This window comes from Thermobia domestica, chromosome 10 (assembly GCF_964235325.1).
Source record: "Thermobia domestica chromosome 10, izTheDome1.hap1.1, whole genome shotgun sequence".
NCBI lineage: Eukaryota > Metazoa > Arthropoda > Insecta > Zygentoma > Lepismatidae > Thermobia > Thermobia domestica.
Genome location: NC_137463.1, coordinates 257,077,313 through 257,099,110, shown reverse-complemented (window position 1 = coordinate 257,099,110; position 21,798 = coordinate 257,077,313). Strand labels below are relative to the sequence as shown.

The 21,798-nt window shown below is 35.3% G+C and overlaps 1 protein-coding gene across 2 annotated transcripts in view; it reads right to left on the bottom strand.

Annotated features, from left to right (window-relative positions):
- Window positions 1-1,306: 1,306 nt before the first annotated feature.
- The window catches only part of LOC145663167 (neuropeptide CCHamide-1 receptor-like), a 752,389-nt gene continuing 731,897 nt past the window's right edge, over window positions 1,307-21,798 (bottom strand). For both annotated transcript variants that reach the window (XM_081729494.1, XM_081729495.1), the window contains exon 4: window positions 1,307-12,876. In XM_081729494.1, the coding sequence (XP_081585620.1) occupies window positions 11,478-12,659 (1,182 nt within the window). In that variant the 5' untranslated portion in view covers window positions 12,660-12,876 and the 3' untranslated portion in view covers window positions 1,307-11,477. The remainder of the gene's footprint in view (window positions 12,877-21,798) is intronic.

The following is a 21,798-nucleotide window of genomic DNA, read 5'->3' as shown; positions in this document are numbered from 1 at the left end:
CTCAATTTCTTGTTGAATTCCAAATAGTACGTGACAGGGGCGTCATATCATACTTCGCTTGGGGGGACAAGAGCACCCACCGACATAAGACTTTCACGTTTTGTACTAATATATTAATCGATTAAACTATATGCATTATTCAAACTCTAGGGGGGGGAGCAATTGCTCCCTCCTGCCCTCCGTAAATGACGCTCCTGGTACGTGAAAGGGTAGCACTAGAGTTTTATCCGCATACAAGATACTGTATCACTTATGCTGTGAAGTCTTATTAAAGTAGCGAAAGTGTAATGGCTGGAAAACAGGGTCCCGATTACAAATGGGGCTCTGAAACACCCATTACAAGCGGAGCTGGGAAACGAGAGCTCCATTATAAGCGGGGCTGGGCAACATAAATCCCATTGCAGGTGGGTTGGAAAACAGGGCCCTATTACTTGCTTCACAGAGTTTAATACATAATAGTACAGAACACCGTTGTTGTATGTGCGTTTTATCTTATTTACTTTTTCTTATTATTTGGAAATGACATTACAGCAATTTTTTCTTTAAATTTTTTGGGGCCCCAAGAGAGCGGGACCCTAACTATAGCTTGTTTAGCTTATACATAAATCCGGCACTGAAAGTGACATCCTGTAGTTCAAAAGCAATAGGTATTACTTTTGATTGCAATGTAATAGGTTCTAGGACTCTGTTTAACTCTGTAATGAACAATGATTTTAAGACAGATACTTGCAGAATATAACAATGCCAAAAGTCGTGATTAATGAATTAAAGTTTAACACAGACACACACACAATCGTGCTATTGAAACGCGTGTTTGTATGTGCTGCACTGAAAAAAAAAAAAAAGACAGTGCTTTTTAAAAAGCCGACTAAATAATGGACAGGACTGACCAGTATTGTCTATTGTCTGATTTCAGAAAGAGAGGGAGTGAGTAGTGCTTTGTGTCGGCGCGATTGCTTCTTAAAAAAGGGTTGCAACTTACAATTGTTTACAGCAATGTACCGCATGTCTTACCCGTGTGGCATTAAACAGATTTGTAAAAACAATTATTATAGCATTGTTGAGTTGATCTCTGTTGCGTTCAGAATTCTCGGTGGTCGGTGCTTGTACAGCTAATATGTCAAAAAAACTTATCAGCGATTTCTTCTCAGGCTCAGTGTCTTCCTCGTGTTCAAAGAAGCGCAATTTTCAATCTGTTCACGTTAGTGATAATCCTTCTTCAATAGAGAAAAAGACAAAAAAGTACAAATACATGTGACAAACCAGGATTCGCAATTTGAAGTGTTCGATTTCGAAGAAAGTGAAAATGAACTAGATGCTGGAGAGAGCGAAGACGACAGCATTGCTTCTGAAGATACTGATTTATATTTTTTGTCTCTTGCTTTCTTGTAATAAATCTTTCAAAGGTAAAAATGTTTGCAGTAGCCTATTTTATCCTTGTTTTACTTTACCCACTTATTGTGTATTTTATGTTATTAACGAAAAGTAGAGTATTATCTGTTAATCTGTGTTGTTTGAACATTCTTTTATTTCTATGCGTTCATGTGAATTCTTGGAGGGAGAGGAGTTGAAGCTGCCTTGAACTTCATCGACTACACAGTACACACAGTTATTATTGAAAAAAAAAATGGAAATAAAGGTAGTGTGTCTGCCACGCGAAATTCTGTAGGTCGAGCATATAGCCACGAACTCCCGCAACCCATCCTAAGTCTTGCATTTCTTCAGTCCCACCAGGCGAATGCCGGAATTGTACCTTCTATAAGACCAAGACAGGTGTTTTCCACATCCTTGTTCCTCCCCTATTTCGGTCTGAGCCTTAACTAACTAAGTACTATAAAAATTGAAACTTAATTATTGTCAAAAAATGTCGACATTGCCAGTTCGAATTTTCATTGTTCGCCCACCCAGCAACTAGGTCCGCCTCTTTCCGCCCACCCCATCAAGCATTCCTGGCGCCGTCCCTGGATAAGGTGGTGAAATTACAATTAGATGATGACGAGTTATCATGTTAATAGTTGAAAAAAGGATCCAATTATAATACAGACATGTGTATACAACTGAGGAAACAAAGGAAAATTATGAAAAAACAGAAGAAATTATTGACTGGGAGAATATATGTATGCGTTTTTATAATGGGAGATTTCAATGCAGTTGTTAAAGACGCACAGGAAAATAGTGTTGCACGTTAACAGGTTGACTGCCATGAGCAACATATGTGGTGCTCACCTTATTTTTCTGTGGGGCCATGAACACCATATATGATGCTCATGCTTAATATCACAAATTACTAACCTATTCAGGTTCTTGAACATCGTATATGATGCTCATTGTCACAAATTACTGTGAGACCATAAGCATCACATATGGTGCTCGGCTTCCATTGGTACATTTTCGGGAGAAGCAAGATATCGCGACAAAAATGTGGCATGACTATCCGTAATTGAGCCAAAGGTAAGAAGAAATTTGTGGCCTCCTGGGACCAGTACCCTAAAATCACCTTGGCAGTGATTCAAGCTAAAGAAATAAAAGGGATGAGTAATTAGTCAATTTATGTAGTAACATCGAATACTTGGTTCAATCACCACAATAGGAGAAGATATACAGAAAGTTACTTTCTGGATGTGACTCGTACATGGGAATCCTTAATAGTTTGCCGAATATCTAATAGATTATGTTATAATCCAGGTCAGGTAACGGAATAGCTTCCCAGGATTGTCACTTTGTTTGATAACCTTGTACTGGACGAAGTGGATATGTAACTCGAAACTGTAGCCAGAAGGAAAGCAGGGGGTGCGGTGGCTGAGTGGTAGAGCTTTCACCTCCGATGCTTGAGGTCCCTGGTTCGATCCCAGCCCACGCCGTGTGGACTTTGTGGTGAACAAACACCGTGCTGGTGGGTTTTCTAGGGGTTCTCACGTTTCCTCCCACTTTCTTCATTCCACAATTTCATTCATTTTTCATTATCACCTTCTCCTTTACCCTAACCGACATAATCGTGGGACGTTAAACTTAAAGATTTCATTTCATTTCAGAAGGAAAGCAGAAACTGAACACTGAAAATTTGAAAAACGAGGAAGTAAGAAACGTTTCGTAGAAAACTTCGAAGACAAGTAGTCAAACGAGGAAAGGATGGGAATAGATAGTAAGACACAGTGGAAACATATTAAACTTTGCATACAGCAGCCTTCTGAAGAAGTAGCAGGTTATAGCAAACACAAAACGGCTAAGAAATCATTAGTAACAGAACCTATGTTACAGAAAATGAAGGAAAGGAGGGCATGGAAACAGGTTAATACAGAAGGGGGCAGAAATATGTACAGGAAGTTAGACAATGGCTTAAAAAGGGAAACAGACAGAGCAAGGGGAAATTTTTACAAGGAAAATGTGAGGACATAGAAAAATTAGAAAGAAATATTTTGTTTTAGGTCCCATAATTATGCCGGCTAGGCTAAAGGAGACGGTGGTGATGAGAAATAAATGAAATGGTGGAATGAAGAAAGTGAGAAGAAACTGGAGAACGCCGAGGAAACCCACGCACACTGTGACTGTAGACCACAAAGCTCACTGGCTTGAAAGAATTAAAAAGAGTTAGGAAATATAATATCATTTATAAGGAAATGAAATATATGGAACTACTGAGGAAATATGAAGGTATCACAGTGGCAATTGCAAATAAGAATGGGAAGATACTCAGCAAGAGCACTGAAGTTCTAGAAAGATGAAAATATGTTTAGGACTGATATGAGAGTGGGAATAGACCGTGTGGCGTACATGTTGAAGTAGAAACTGAAATATATGAAGACGATAAAAAGATTTAATATTTTTCGAGATTATTTTGAAAAAAGACATACTGTATATCCGAGATCAGTAATGCTAATACAGTGGGGTAAATAACATACCAATCAAACTCATTAAGAATATAGGAGACAAGAATAAGATTCTACAATGAAATATATGAACCAACAGTGTGGCCAAAAGATTCTCAGAGGACAATCATGATATCTTTGCTAAGAAATGAAATCCACGCTGACTATAGAACTTTTAGTCTCGTATCGCATGCAGCAAAACTTATGTTTCGAATACCGAATGGAAAGTTGTATGGAAGAACAAATGAAGAAGTTGAGAAAAAACATTTCGCGTTTATTAGAGGTAAAGGAACAAGAAAAAAATGTTGGTTTATTAAGGATTATAGGTGAAAGATTTATAGAATAAGCGAAAGAGTTGTGTTTATTGATATAGAGAAGGTATTTGCCCGCGTGAACTGTGAATTCTTGTTGGGGGTACTAAGGAAGATTGAGTTAGTATAGAGAGAGCAAAGATTCATAAAGAACTTATATATGAACCAGTAAGTCCAAAACTGTCCAGCTTTTCTTCTTATACTGCACAAAAAATAGAGAAAGGTACGTAAGTTACTAAAATATCGTATGGTAGATGATAAAGTAATATGCTAAACAATTTATTCAACTCATATCTGTTTGGAATCAAACCCGGGAGTACAATCATCTAAGTAAGCCACCTACAACACCAGATCAAATATATGGTTAGATATGTTTCCCCCAGCGTAAGTGATGGCACGTGATATTGAATAAAACAAGAATTCAGAAAATCGTTTACAATTTAATGAAGTATATGTAAATGACACTTACTTATATGATAACATCCGTTGATTTTACAAGGGTTTTATAAGGGTAAAAGTTTCAGCGGATATCATTTAAATTGACAGTGGAAATATTTATATTCATAATCAGCAAAACTAAATACATGTATAGAACAGAATTTGGCTGAAGGAAATTGGTCAGTTATGGTAAAACATTATAATATCATAGGACATCGTATGGTGTTATGCATCAATTGACCAAACGCCATTTTTCGATTTTCGACATTTTTTACATCAGTCTGTAGTAGTGAATGTAAATAATGTAAAAAAAGATGTTTGAAACCCTACTATTTGCTTAAACGTTCAGGTAAAGCTATTCGACTAAGCGCCAAGAACTGGATTGTAAAGGTAACATGTTTGTGTTTCTTTCAATATCTCAGGACCATGTTTTGGTGTTTGGTCAATTGATGCATAACACCGTACGAGCTTTAGATTTCAACAATATGTTACACACAAATTTTGCAAATCTATTTAATGTATGTAGAACGGCTATGTTCGTCCGTTGATATGTATCAAATGTTCCAAGAAGAGGTCCCAACCTCTTTCGTTAATCATTTATTCGAACTGCATGTGGTAGAAATAAAGCTCTTCCAATTTCAATTTTGATTTGTATTGTGAGATACCAAGAAACAGTATTTTTTTTTTTTAAATATGAAGTCAATATCGCAAGAACAGGGTTCATGTCTGACATAATTCCCCTATTGCAACCGAAAGTACTAGAAATCAACTACTACTTTCGCTTCCAATATTGATTTCCATAAAACATTTGTTCTTATCGAAACCGGAAATAGAACTAGTACAATTTCTCATCTTATATTTTGTAATATTCATCTTTGTCACAGAGTACATAATTGTAAGAGTTAGCGAGAAATTCTTATTGATTCAGCATCCATTTCTCCTTCATTTGTAGCCGGAAACTATAACTCTACTATTTCCGATTTTAGTATTAAATTTGCACAGTTTGTGAGAATGTTTTCAACATTTTATTGAGTAAATACTAATTACGGTGGCCGCACTATGGCTTTATCGACCGTGTTACAATAAATTGTCACTAAGCCAAATTTGTTTGAATGTATTGAATTGTTGTCACAAGTTGCATTTTTACATCACAAAATGACGCAGCTAAAGCTAAAATCATTTGCTTCTATATTAAGCTTTTCATCAGAATAATTGTTAATACCCTAATATTCTGGCGCTGATTGAAATAATTTTAAAGTCAGAGTTGTTTAGATATGTGGTGACACAGCACCATGTTGTTTATACTTTTTTTTTCGAAAGTCTATCATAGTTTTAAAATGTGAAACTTAACACTTGTTTTGCAAGACAAAAATAAATGCAAAAACGGCCCACGGGAAACAGGCAGACTTGATCACCTTAGTATAAACTTTTGTTACCAACTGTACATATATGAGAAATATGTAGGAAACAAATGTTCAAATATTAACAATAATTGCAAACATGATACTTTATATTTTATTTATTATTTTGAAAAAATTAAACATTGTTTTTCCTAATGTACATCGAAACAAAACTAGTTATTTTTCAAATTAATATTCAGCAAGGCAATTAGTACAAAAATGGTCTTGGAAATACGTTACAAAATTGTTACCAACAAATTCATAAAATTTGAGAATTTCACAAAAAGAAAAAAACATGCATGCAGCAAATACATACATTAAAGTGAGGAGTTTAAGAATAACTTTGTATATGCATTGAATTTTATACAACCACATAGTCATTTTTGACAGACTACAATGAATTGAAATACTTATTTTTTTTTTGAATTTACACTGGAACATCAAATTACTTACTTAAGTTTGTTTAAAAAAATACACTCATTTTAATAAGCTCCAGCTTGAGCATGTATTACAAACGTACATTTTCCCCCAAACGTCTTATGCAATAAATTGGTGCTATTTCTTTTTACCTTTGTATTAATAAATTGCAATGCATATTGCTGAAAATATATATACTATACCTTATACCTTACAAAGGTATTTATAAGTATAAATAAATGTGTTTGGAAATAAATTGATATTTATTAAATTGCATTTAACTTAGACAAGTGTTTCACTTTAGTGGCTACAAATCCTGCGTCCATGAATGACAATGGAAGATCTTTGTTCGTTATAGCTTGAAACACTTACTCTAATTTGTTTTGATAAACAAATAAATGTATTAAACAGTATGTCAATTAATATTGTCAAAAAGCTATTAAATAAGCTAATAGATGATTTCAAGCCATTTGATCTGTTTGTCGGTTTGTTCTAACGTTCCACGCTTATGCACCGAGGCTAAGCTAGAGGTTGATATGGATTATATGGGTGAAATGACGAAATTGGGAGGAAACGGGAAAACCCAAAGAGAATCCACGCACTATGGTGTTTGTCAACCACGAAACCTGCTTGCAGGAGCTGGGATCAAACCAGAAATTCCACTTCTAGAGGTGAGCGCACTACCACTGAGCCACCGCGCTTCTTTAAATCTGTCTAGTTGCGAAGAAATTTCAGTAGGAAGAGAGAAACAATGATAAGTTAAACTTGTTGTCATTTTTCACATAAAGTGGGAAATGAAATAAAGTTTAGGAATTTCGAAAGAAATATTTAGAAACTAGAAAACGATTATATTTTGGGGTTCTTTGATTAAATATTTAGAAAACAGGTATAAAATGTACTTGTTTGGTAAGGCTCAGCCTCACTTTCAAGCAACAGAGGTAAACAATCAATTTACAATTGAATTCGAATCATCTTATAATTCGTTTAATTGTCTCCTACTATGAATCGAGACAAGGACCTCGTGTACCAAACCCCGGACCAAACGTGGTAGTTACCAGACCAGGGGCGTTATACTCTATGAGACAGAAACGTGAAGAGAACGCAACAGAGAAGTTTCTCAAGACAGTTAAAATTTAAGCGTGGAGAATGTTGCGTGCACAGTTGTCTAGAAAGAATGTATTTGAGCGATTGGAGAGTGTGGAAGATTGTGTTAAGAACTATATGACACACTGTGGTGTCAGAGCGGATATGACACAAACTAGAAACAGGCGGAAAACAGCGATCCGTAAAGCCAACCCCAGTTAAGAGTCTTTATCCCGGCGAAATTAAAATACCGCTAATTTTATAGTAATTATGTGATATCTTTAAATAGATAAAAGATAATCGAAATGTGAAACTAGAACACCCTAGACAATATTATTTTACATGAGAAACCGTTATCACGACTCACTTATCTGCTTTCGATTTCGAGCCATTTTGAAAATCGGCATTTATTTTCGCGTTTCTAAACAGCTGAAAATGGAAAGCCATTAGGTGACTTGTGATAACGGTACCTCACGCAAAATAATATTGTCTAGGGCGCTCTTATTCCATATTTCAATTATCTTTTATCTATTTGAAGCTATCACATAATTACTGTAAAATTAGCGGTATTTTAATTTCGCCGGGATGAAGACTCAAAGAAGAAGAAGAAGAAGAAGAAGAAAAGTATTTGGAAAGATGTGGTAGAAAATACGGTGAAAAGAAAAAAGAGAGAGGGGGAACGTAGGTTACTGTTGATTGGTAATATTACAAAAGAAAATCATCTGTAAAGACGAAGAGATTAACTGAAGATCATAGCGGATGGAAGCTTCTCGGTTTTCAGGAAATGGTCTGTCAGCAATACCAGAATACATATAATGATAATTATCAGGATCGTAATCAGGGCGTGGATCCTTGAGGTCCGGATCTCACCAAACCCCGACTTCTCTGAAAATTCAGTCTAATCTCAGTGATGGTTTTAAAAAATAACATAATTTATCCTTATATTGAAAATTACCTCCCCCCAATAGCTTTGGACCTCTCGAGAAATTAATTCCTGCGTACACGCCTAATGATAAATATTATGATATCACGAACTGTATTCTCATATTAGGTTATTAGTTTCTTGGGTAAAGTTTTGTAGATGCTTTCTGCCTCATTTTCTCAAGTTTTGTATTTTTTAATTCTAACGCTTTTTCTCTTTAAGCTCATTGATTTCTGTGAGAAATTGTTTTTTTTTTCTGTAAAATGAACTGAAATTTTAATGATTTGATAACACTGTCTTTTCTTTAAAAATATCTATTTACATGTCCCTTACTTCGAGAAAATTAAATTTTGTTATTCAGGGTTTTCAGAAATGATTACCGCGCTACAAAATATTAGGTATTTATAATTATAAGACCTTCCTAAGTTTCAGGTACATACTATAGATCTTCAATGTATGCGTCGTTGCCCACACTTCCAAATGGTAACCCATTTTGTTCCATATGTCCAACAGTATGTTCCCATCAGAGTTGCCAACCCCTGAGAACAAAATTATCGGTTTTCGTTTTAAAATTATGGTATGTTACAAAAAATTATCGTATTTTCGTTATGCAGGTGATAATTGTAGAAATACAGTACGTATAATACTACTAATAATAACAATAATATATATTAAACTTATCTATTCATCTACCTAGGTACAGTTTCGAACTCCAAATCGGCGTCATTGTCTTCACACATTTTTTAAAAAGAAATTCTTATTAACACTACCCTGAACAACAACCATTTTTTTACCCTCTCGTAAACGTAATTGAATTTAAAGAGTGGATGCAAGATTGCCAGTTGCCAATCCTGAAATCATTATTGATTTATTTTACAAGGAATGAAAGTTTTTTTTTTAAAAAAAAAAAACTCAGTGTGTGTGTTTTATAATTATTTACTGCATATCTACAATTTATTTGTACATTAAAAAAGTGCACAAAAAAGTGTACATTCTAAAATGATCGTATATTCACCTACTATAGCAAGGACATTGTCATGTATAGCGTTAAAGCTTAAAATATCGTATATCATGATAAATTATTGTATGGTTGGTAAACCTGCATTCTAACAGAGAAAGAACTTTTCTCTTGCATGGCGCCATCTTGTGAACTGCCCTCACACGGCTGCCATCTAGCGTGTGAACGTGAGAGACAGTAGCGCAATCTAAACTGTGTGAGTGTATGTAACTTTAGGTGTATTGCTCATCTTTGTCAGTCTTTTTTACTTGTAAAGACACAGTATTTTCTAACCTGATGAATCATGTACGCTAACCCTATAATATTATAATGAATTATAATATTATGTGAATTTTAATAACTAACAAGCAAATTTTCAGATAAGATTAAATTTATAAATTTATATTGAAACTGAAAGGGACATTAGACACTAGGAGAAGAAATCACTACAAATCACAAAATTAAAGTTCTATTTTATTTTTTGTGATTCTCACATAAAACAATGAGCTAAGTTTCTCAAAACACCTTTAAGTTTTCACTAGAAAGCTGCTGGGGATTGTAGTCAAATTTCTGTACAATGGAGTTAAAATTACATGTTCATTACCAGTTCAGGAAACTTAGTAACATTTTTGAAAAGTTAAATTTAACGTTAAGCTTAAGAGATTTCGTTCATAATACTATTTTCGGATTTAGTGCCACTAAAAAACACTTTAATTTAACACGAAAAGTAAGACAATAACTTAATTTTGAACTTTCAAAACTCTTCCTAGGAACAAGGTATAACTTTCAATGGGTATGCATGGTGTTTCAAAACAACACCGACAACGTTTGGAAGGTAATTCCTGACACCAATATGAAACAAAAAATATGTATACCAACCTGGGTGCACAAATGCTTCCTTTCGGAGTTATAGGCTGCCGAAAGCACAAAAAAGGCACCTTAAAGGTCCATAGCTCCAAAACTGTGGGGCCTACCGTAGTCGGGTCAAGACATCACTTAGGAACTAATATGTATGCTATCTAAAAATACATGTTTCAGAATCCTAAGAAAATACCCAACAATTTTTATAGAGGGAGTTTGGCTACAGGCATATAATTTGAAGTACCTCCCAACTACCTCTATAAAAATTGTTGCGGAAATACAACAAGATTCCGAAACACGGATATTTGGAAAGGGCACATACTAGTTCCTAAGTGAAGTCTTGACACGACTACGGCAGATCCCATAGTTTTGGAGCTAAGGACCTTTAAAATTCATTTTTTCATGTTTCCGGCAGTCTATAACTCTAAACGAAAGCATTTATCCACCCAGGTTGGTTTACATTTTTTGCTTTATCTTGGTGTGAGGAATCACCTCCCAACGTTGTCGGTGTTGTTTTGTAAAACACCCTGTACCGGTGAAACACCCTGTACTTATTTTTATTTATTTTTTTTATTATAATTTTATACAATAATACTCTTTCGTGTTTAAAATTAAAATATGCATATTTTATCCACATACAGTAAATGCAATAATTAGAAATTTGCAATAAAATATCTACGTTTCAAATAAATTAATTAAGTCTATATCAGTTTTAGTACAAAATCCAATAAACGAAATTACAGTATAAATGCTAAGTACTCTGAATTTCATAGTTGGGTTAAACAGATTGCTTTTTTTCTCTTCACATAAATAAGCAAATATTTAAATACACATATGCACAAAAAATGTATATATACGTATATATATTTATGTACACACACATACACACACACAGAGATGAACTCATCACATATGAAACATGATCCGTTTATGCGAGAAACACCAGTACTTTAAACAACAGGTTTACGTAACATCACAAAAAAATTCACTGAACGTTTATTACAAGTCCATGCTGGCTGTTGGATACGTGTTCGTACCTCTCCTCCAGTCCACCCTCAGAACTCCAGCACGTTTATTGATAAGTTGTTTCGATGGAGGACGGTGGGAACTTTTATGTTGCTGGTTCCTGTGATGATGAGAGAAATCATCGCCAGGTGGCAGGACGGAGAGGTGAAGTCTTCTTCAAGTTTTGTCTCCACTACCGTTCATGAACGTGGTAACAGTAAACTCATCTTGGCGTCTGACTGTGCTGTTGTAATTGACCATTGAATGTGACGACTCCCAAGTGGATTTAGTTCTGTCCCTATTCAAATGGCGCCACTGTCGATTGGGGAAACAGCAAAACAAGTACCTATTAAAATGCTTTCTGAATGTCCCGCTGACGCAATACAAAGCTATTGGATTAATACAAGAGTTGATGAAACTTAAGCAAAAGCTGGCGATTTTTAAACCGTGCCAAAAGGCATTGTAGTCTTCCTGAGCTGTAGGACACATATAAAACCATAACATGAAGACATGCCAAGGTAAGAAGCATAATGCAAAGATGATCACAAATGCTAAAACCATTTTCGCTACCTTCTTCCGAGCCTGAATCTGTCTAACCTGACATTGCATTTCTCCTGGAAGATTTCTGGTGCTATGTATCAAATGCCGAGCCATTAGAGTGTAAAAGCAAGCAATAATACACAAAGGTATTGCGTAGTAACATAAGAACTTCAGAACAACCATCGCTTGAGCGTATTTCATAGACAGATAATTTGGAAATGGATAACAGACCATTATTATTCTATCGTTCACCTGAAATATTCTTATGTACGAAAACGTCATGGCGGGTATTGCGCAAGCTATAGCCCCTGCCCAAATCGCTATGGCTGTGAAAATAGTCAAGCGAGTGGCTCGGCGACCAGCGTGCTTTCTCATTGGATCCACAATCGCGAAGAACCTATCACCGCTCAGGGCTGTTAAAGTGAAGACAGAAACACCAATGGAAACGTCTTTGATAAATTCGCTGAATTTACAAATAACCTCCCCATACGGCCAAGATTCAAGCGTGTAAATCGTACTTGTGAAAGGGACGCACAATAGAATTACGAGTAAATCCCCGATGGCCAAACTGAATATGTATGTGTTGGGAATACTTCGCATGTTTTTGTTCAGAAGAAAGATGACAATCAAGGTGCCATTTCCCAGAACGCCTACTATAAAAATAAGGAAGAACAAAACTGGGACAACGTAAGTTTCTGGTCGCAAGTGGTACGGAGTGTAAGGTATGCTAATTGTGTCGTTAGTACTATTTATAGATAAGTTCAACAGACCCAAATCAGCTGTGGGCGACACAACAAATTCTTCTGTTTCCTCCATCATAGTATTCTTTCTGTTTATCGCGCTGATTGAACTGTTGAACTTCAAAAATTACAATGAATACTTCACGTAATGATATCTGAATAGGGCTCTAAGAGGTAGTTTTTCAAAATGTAAATTGATACTGTCTTTTCGTCATGATTTCAGTTTAACTACGTCTCACAAAGTCCAATGTCTTTGGATGCTCTTCTTTGAAGGGAAACAATCTTCCTGGGATCATCTGAAAAGAAACAAAGAAAGGAAAGACGTTATTATAACATGAAAATGAGAAAGAGAAACATTAAATAGTGTAATAATTCAAAATATAGTAGTGTATTGATATTTGGATTGAATTTACTCAGGCAACCTTGAAATTGTAGCAACTCTAGTTATATACATAGGAAGGCAAAACATTTGATTTCACATACTTTCTAGAAGATATAGTGTGACTACTGTTGAATGGATAAAGGTAATTAAAGTAAGAATTGCTTTTAGTCAGAACTAGTTGCATCTGAACTTTGGATCTAATGTACACGATAGGTTAAAGTTAAAGTTTTTACATTTCAGGATATTTTTGGTTTGGGCCTTTTGAAAAATTGAATATCTGTAAATGCATTTTCGGTTTCAAAAATCGAAATATATTTTTCAGTTTTGAAAACCGAAACAAACTTTTCAGCCTTGATAACAGAATTTAAATTTCGGATTGAAAAACTGAATCCGATTTTTCGGCTTTTCAATTCGAATGCAAGTATCTATTATAAAAAAACTGAAATTAAATGCCGGTTTTTAACAGACTGAAATGTTTTCAAAACTCAAAATCCACTGTTGAGTTTGGTAGTCTATCCATTACAAAAACATTTTCACGCAAATGAGTGTTTAAATTAGAAGAAATGGTACTCTATCCTTTTCATTTCTTTAAAATAATCATTTCTCTAGCTTTCGAAATATTCCCTAAATAACTAATGCTTGAAAGGAAAAGCCCCACCGCAGGTACACTCATGTCCAAAATGATTGTCGTATATCTATAACTGTCTTCTAATAAGAATATAATTTGATAATGATTTTGCAGGGTACTTTTAATACTGATACTATGTCTATAATCGGGAAATGCATATTTGTGGTAAATTTCATAGAAAAAGAATTATAAATACGAAAATTATAATGAGTAAAATAAAATGTTGCTAAATGGGCAATAAAGTTTTATTTTCGTTTTATTGTTCTTATATACTGCTCTTTTGACATGAAATTTGCCACATACATGTCTTTGCCGATTATATACATACTAACATTATAAGAAATACCGGGCGAATTCGTTATCAAATTATATTCCTACAACATATTTATACACATACGACAATAATTTTGGACATGAGTGTACATTTTTGCTTTAAGAATACATAAGACTACCATTCAAGCATAAACTTAACCTATAGAATCGCACTATGAAAGTGGTCGGTATGAAAATTAATGGGAAGAAGTACTGTGGGAGTATATCGAACTAGCGTGTATGACTAATTTCGAGCTTTCCATAAGAGGTTATTTGTTGGGTTTCTCAACCAGTGAGTGGACTCTAGTTCAGAATCGTATTTGTAGAGCCTCAAATCAGAGAGTTATTTTGAAGATGAAATAGCTGAAATTTATCGTCCTTGTTAGATGCCTGGTTAAGATCGTATTTAATTACAATGAGGAAAATCCTTTATCCGGACATTAGTATGTTGTACTGTACAAACATATACAATCTTTATGTTTAATACTTAAATCTCTATGGAGCATACGTTATCCATATGCTACTGCTCTTTACCCGCTTAGATATTACATTATTCCGGTGCAGGATGTCTGACATGTAACAGTCTTCCGTATATTACTTACATATACGTATGTTACATACGTAGGGTTGCCAACTCTTGAAAATAAAAAACCCGGCACCCTCTCAAAATTTCCTAAGATAGGTGTACATTACGCTATAAATGAAAAACTAAAATCATCATTGATCATTTTATAGTATTTACCAGTAACTGCCTCTTAATAAAAATTATCGAAACAGATAAACAAAAGTATATTAATCTTTACGTGACAATTTTGGATTTGGAAAATGAAATTTCTTCTTTAAAATTATAATTCAACTACAAAAAAAAATGCTTTAAGAAGTCCTTTTTCACTGTCAATTAATGTATAAAATTCCTTAGAAGTAAATTCCAAAATTTCCATGATACAGTCCGTGTCATCTCTTTAAAATTATTTAAACAGATGAATAACTAACTCCATGCCCTATGGAACCCGGAGGTTCAATGCCGCGTTCACAAAAGCTCTCCACTGACTTCTATCCTTAGCTAACTGCATCCAGTTTCTACTTTGTATTCCTACCTCTGCTAGATCCATCTTAATATTGTCCTCCCATCTGCGCCTAGGTCTTCCTAATGGTCGTTTTCCGATTGGTCTTCCAGTAAAGACTTTGAAAGCGTTTCTACTTTCTTCCATTCTAGCTACATGACCCGCTTACCTAAGTCTCCACGACTTGACGACCCTAACAATGGTGGGTAAACCATATAAATTATGTAGTTCCTCGTTATGAAGTTTCCGCCATTCCCCATTCCCGTTTCTCTTGGGTCCGAATATTCGTCTCAGGACCTTGTTCTCAAATACTTTCAGTCTATGTTCTTTCCTCAGAGTAAGTGACCATGTTTCGCAGCCATACAGAACAACAGGCATGATTATCGTTTTGTATATTTTAAGCTTCAAATTCCTCGACAGAATTCGCTACTACAAGAGATTTTGAACTGAATAATAACACGAATTTCCTGCTTTTAGTCGACATTTAATTTCTCCGTGAATATTATTTTCCTCTGTTAATATTGATCCTAGATATCTGAAACTATCCACTTTATCAAAAGTATTATTTAATATTTTAACGCATCCATAATTTGCTGTATTCCAGTCCCGACGCACTTCCATGTATTTAGTTTTCTCTGCATTCACTTCTAAGCCCATGTCCCTGCCAGCGTTTAATGAGATCTCTGCATTTCTTTCTATTGTTCTCCTATCATCCCCTATTAAATTTACATCATCAGCATATGCCATAACCTGGTGAATACCGTTCAACTCTAGGCCCTGGTTGCTATCTTTGATTTTCCTTATAGCGTATTCCAGAACGAAGTTAAATAATAATGGCGACAACGTATCTCCTTCTTTCAGGCCATTTTCGACGTGAAAGCTCGTGGACAAAAATTTTCCTACCCGGACTTTACTTTGGAATTCATTTAAACATATCTTAATTAATCTAATTAGCTTTCTCGGTATTCCAAGCTCTGTAAGAACGTTGTATAATGTTTCTCTCCTAACCGAGTCGTACGCCTTTCTAAAATCAATAAATAGTTGATGTACTGGGGTATTGTATTCCCACTTTTTTTTCGAGTATTTGGCGGATGGTAAATATTTGGATTTTAATTCGATAGTTGATCGATTTCGTCTAAATCCGCACTGATAATCTCCAATAATTTCATCTGCGTATGGGGTCAGTCTTGCTAATAGAATGTTTGAAAGTATTTTATAGGCTGTTGACAGAAGAGAAATGCCTCGATAATTATTACAGTCAGTTTTGTCGCCTTTCTTGTGAATTGGAACAATGATTGATTTTTTCCACTCTTGTGGCAATTCTTCCTTGTTCCTGATAAGGAGAATGAGTTTGTGTATCTTGTTCCACAATTTTTCACCTCCAGCTAAAATTAACTCAGCCGGAATTTCATCCACACCCGGAGATTTGTGTTTCTTTAATTTATTTATAGCGGTTTCTACTTCTATTCGGTTGGGTTCTGGAATATACGGTTCTGCGGTGTGTATCTCCTTTTCTCCACGTACACTAGTTTTTGGTTGCGTGTTAAGCAAATCATCAAAGAATTCTTTCCATCTATTTAAGATGCTATCCGTGTCAGTGAGAACTGTACCGTCAGATTTCTTTAATATATAAGCACGAGGTTGATAGCCTTTCTTAAATTCGTTGATTCCCTTATACATGTCCCGGATGTTTTTATTTTTACTATTATCTTCAAGTTCCTTAAATTTAGCTTTCAGAAAGTCGCGTTTCTTTGTTCTTAAAGTTTTGGAAGTTTCCCGCCTGATATCTGCGAAGTTTTGTGTAGTTATTTCATTCGGATTTTGTAGCCAGCGTAATTTTGCTTGTTTTCTCTTCTCTGCTAGTTTTATGCATTCCTGGTCGAACCATGGTTTGTTCCTACGTATTTCCGCGTGTCCCAAGTTTTCTTTTGCTGAAATTTTAATGCTATCTCTAATTTCAATCCAGGTATCCTCAACACTAGTGCACTCAGAACCTTCTAAAACCGAGAATCTATTCGAAAGTTCAATCTGGTATTTCTCTCTTACCTGGCTCTCTTCTAATTTCTTTAAATTAAATCTCTCCGTTTTCGGACTATGAATATTACCTTTATTCATCGATAACCTCTCTCGTATTATCGCTGCTACCAGATAGTGATCAGTGTCACAATTAGCCTTTCTAAACGACCGGACATCGATTATGCTAGATTGCCTTCTTCTATCTACTGAAACGTGATCAATTTGATTATGTGTTTTTCCGTCTGGTGATGTCCAAGTGTATATTCCCGTAGCGATGTGGGAATTTTGTACTCTTCATGATTAAGTTTTTGGATGTTGCAAAGTTCACGAGTTGTCATTACTTTCTTTATGCAGACTTTCGTTTCCTATAATCGGTTTGAAAATATCCTCTCGTCCTACCTTCGCATTGAAATCCCCTAATAGAATTTTCATATTGTATTGCGGGAGTTGATCAAATATCCGTTCCAATTCTTCGTAACAACTGTCTTTTATATCATCATCCTTATCTTCAGTTTGGGCATGTACATTTAAAACAATAATATCACACCATAAAATATATTAATCCTTGCTAGATGGTGAAAGGTGACAGTTCTGTATTTACAGAATGAAAGTTGCTTTTTAAATCTATACGTCGAACTAGATGAAATTGCTTCGAACTAGATACAAATTTAAAAAAAAAAAAAGGTCATAAAGGAATTGGTAAGAAGTTTGTACCGGTCGCTGGCTTTATTTAAAAAAACAGCAATATTTCCGACCAGGGCGGTGAAAAACCGGCCAGTTGCCAACCCTATACTTACGTCAGCTATATGTTATATACGTTCATCTATATGTGAGATCTTGACAGCCTATATGCAATTCTTTCTTATCGGAACACTTATACGAAAAGTACGTATGAAACGTAGATTTCCAGTTCTGCGTTTGATGCAGGACGCTACATAGGGTTGTACGTTACGTTCAAACGCTACAGGATTTACACAAGTATCCTACGCTGCATACGTTTTTTTTCAGTGTGAAATATCTAATTATATACATTTAATTTAAGATATGTTAAAGGCGTAGGTGGATTGTCTGTTCTTGAAATTGCAGGGTGCTAAGTATCCCCTGAATGTAGATCGAACATTCTGTGCGTTTTCTCAGGGTACTCCCACTTCGTCTCACATTTCCTGAATTATCTATCTCCTTTAGCCTAATACTCATAATTCTTGGAAGTTAAACTGAAAGATTTGAAAAAAAAAATAATTACAATCATAATGTAGTTCACACTTGGCGGCCGTTTTGATTTCGGTCGGTATGTTGTCCACGCTCGCTATTGCACAGTATTTGAAGTGCAAGTTCTGTCTCTCGGTGGGGGGGGGGGGGTTAGAAGTTTTGTCTTTTGATACCCATGCCATCATTTCACACGTTTCTCCTCTGAGGCCTTACCGTAGATTGAAAAGAAGTAAAACAGCCCTCATATTTTGGTCTTGCATAGATGCTTACACTTCTTACACTGTCTAATTCATTTTACTTTACGTTCTTTCACAAAGCAATTGTAACTGATTAGATCCATGCAGTTTGCCGATGATATGACACTTGCGAGAGAAACTTAAAATGAACTTAGTAAGATGTTAGGAAACTGGAGGAAAGGCTGTGAGGAAATATGGGATAAAAATAAATGTTAGAAAAACAAAAGCAATGGTGATTGGAACAAAGCGATGTGTATCAAACACAGAAATAGGAGGGCAGAAAATAGAACATATGACTAGTTTTCGATACTGGGGTAGTATTATTAGTGATAATATGAAGTGTCAACTGTGATACAAAAGCAAGGATAAGAATGGCGAAAGAATCCTTTAGGAGAAAGAAACGTCTGTTTATTGCGACGTTGAATAAAGAGTTGAGAAGAAGACTTCTAAAATGCTTAGTGGAGAGTACTGTACTCTATTGGGCAGAAACATGGACACTAGGGTGGGTCGAAAAAAAAAATTCTTTCAAATCGAATTCTAATAGTGCGGAAAAGTTGGACCATCTATCGAAACGTGTAAGTGTAATTGTTTTTTGAAATCGCGTAATATCTTCAGTTCGCGTATCCAGGTTAAAGTTTTACCAAATTGTCAAAAATCGTACTTTTTTGGAGCACCCTGTATAGAAGACAGGTTGCTTCTGATAGTTGTAATAGAGCGCTAATTCTCAAGTAGGCATGTAACAATACACAGAAGAAAAGAAAATCAACATCGGATAATATCTTCAGTTCTTGCTCTAAGGTCAAAATCTCGTGAAATTGTAAGAAATCGTACTTTTTTGGAACACCCTGTATAAAATAATTTATGTTGTTATAGCCCTAATAGGGCTGTGATTTTCTTCAAGCATGTAGCAACAGGCGCACAAAAGAAATCGAATACATTCTTCACGAAAAATAGAAATTCCACAGTGTTTCATATCCCCATTTGTAAATTGTACCGTATATTTTCTTCTTCAGAAATCAGTTCATTGGCCATATAACGCTTAGAACTGGATCTGCAAAGGATATATCGGAGAGTATACTTTCTTATTTAAGTGACAAAGACGTGGACTTAAATGATCTTGTTGCTATCGGCTGTGATGGGACAGTGGTTAATACTGGATGGAAAAGTGGGATTATTCATAATATTGAGGTCAAATTTGGAAAACCACTCCAGTGGTTCATTTGTTTATTACATTTTAAAGATGGTGACACTTCAGGCCCAAATCATTTTCTGGAACTATCTTCAAACAACTGAAACACTGTGAGCAGCTTCCTGCTGTTGGTTATGAGAATATTCAGATCGAAGATATCTCCGTAAAAGAAAATAACCTGAGCAAAGAAAAAAAATCTTCATGATATTGTTAGAGCTATAAACAGCGGTGAGTGTCCAAGTGATCTTGCAGTAAAGGATCTAGGCCCAATAAGTCATTCAAGGTGGCTTACTATAGCGTATCGTATTTTAAGGTTATATATTTCGACGGAAGATCCTTAATTTGAGCTGAAGACATTGGCGACTTACATTGTAAAAACATATGCTTCAGCTTGGTTTGCTATTAAACACAATTCATCTGCAAAAGATGGTGCAAAACATGTTTAAAATGGTTCAGACATTACGATATCTACCGGAAAGTTTACTAGAAATTATCGATCCTGTAATACAGCTAAACGGTATTTTTGCGCACCCTGAAAACCTTATTTTGTCCATGGCGTTGGATGAACGGAAACACATAAGAGAATTAACTTTCGGAAGATTGTTGAAATCGAGGAATCAACCACCATCAGGTAAAAGTGTGAGATTTTTTTACCACCTGATCTCAATTTTGAAGCAACTGACTACACCGAATTGATAGATTGGCCAACGTGTAAACTTTCATCACTACCAATAATAGCCCATGTAACAACAGCGAGTACCGTATTTTGTCATTTCTAAAGACAAAAGAACTACCAGAGTTTGACTACCTAAAATTTCCATGTCACACGCAGTCCGTGGAAAGATGTGTTAAACTTGTAACAGAGGCTGCTACAAAAGTGTGTGGCTCCCTAGACAGAAATGGTTTTATTCGGACCACACTTTTGTCACGCTCTATAATGCTAGATTTTGGTAAGAAGTTATATTTTAAAGTTATGCCCGAAATACAAAAGAAATAAATTTGAAACTTCTACAATGGTAGCGTGGTTGGGAAGGGTGTGGGTGGAACTCGAAATGCAGCCACCTCCTTGTGGTAAGTACTGGGTCATTTCTGAGATCAGAAATGAGCGAAGAGCTGCGCGATCAGATCAGAAACAGAAAATGATTCCTTTCGTAAAATTTTCGATTTTTAAGTTCCAATACACGAACTGAAGATACTATGCAATTTCTATTTTCTTTTTTCTGAATATTCTCGCATGGTTGGGAAAAATATAACCGCCATATTAAAACTATAACAACATAAACTAATTTATACAGGGTGTTCCAAACAATACGGGTTTTTACAATTTCACGAGATTTTGACCTTGGAGCAAGAACTGAAGATATTATCCGATGTTGATTTTCTTTTCTTCTGTGTATTGTTACATGCCTACTTGAGAATTAGCGCTCTATTACAACTATCAGAAGTAACCTGTCTTCTATACAGGGTGTTCCAAAAGAGTACGAGTTTTGACAATTTGGTAAAATTTTAACCAGGATGCGCGAACTGAAGATATTACGCGATTTCAAAAAGCAATTACACTTACACATTTCGATAGATGGTCCAACTTTTCCGCACTATTAGAATTCGATTTTAAAGAAATCGTTTTTTTCGACCCATTCTAATGGACACTAAGAAAAAATTATAAAAACTGGCAGTAAAGCTTTCGAAATATATGTGTCAAGAAGAACGGAAATAATTGGTTGGGTGAAGCAGAAAACAAGTGAGAGGGTGTTAGAAATGATAGGGGGAGAAAAGAACAATTTTAGATACCGGTATTATTAAAAGGAGGAAAAGAGGAACTGGTTGGGACATTGGCTAAGAAGGAACTATATCATGAGGAATGTGCTAGAGGGTATGATGACATGAAAAAGAAGGGAAAAGGCAATGAAAAATACAACTAGTGGACTATATCAAAACAGAAAAATCCTACACGGAAATGAAGAGTCAGCGGAAGACCATGGAGCATAAAGCTTCTCAGTTGCAGCAAGTGACCTGCCAATAATGGCAGAACACCTATGATGATGATATAATATTAACATTTATAAATCAAATTGAAGTAATATATATACAATGAAAATTAATTTTTATCAAAGCTACGGAGACTTAACTAAGCGAAGAAAAAATCAGTCACATTAAGGCACTCAAATTCTAATTCATTTAA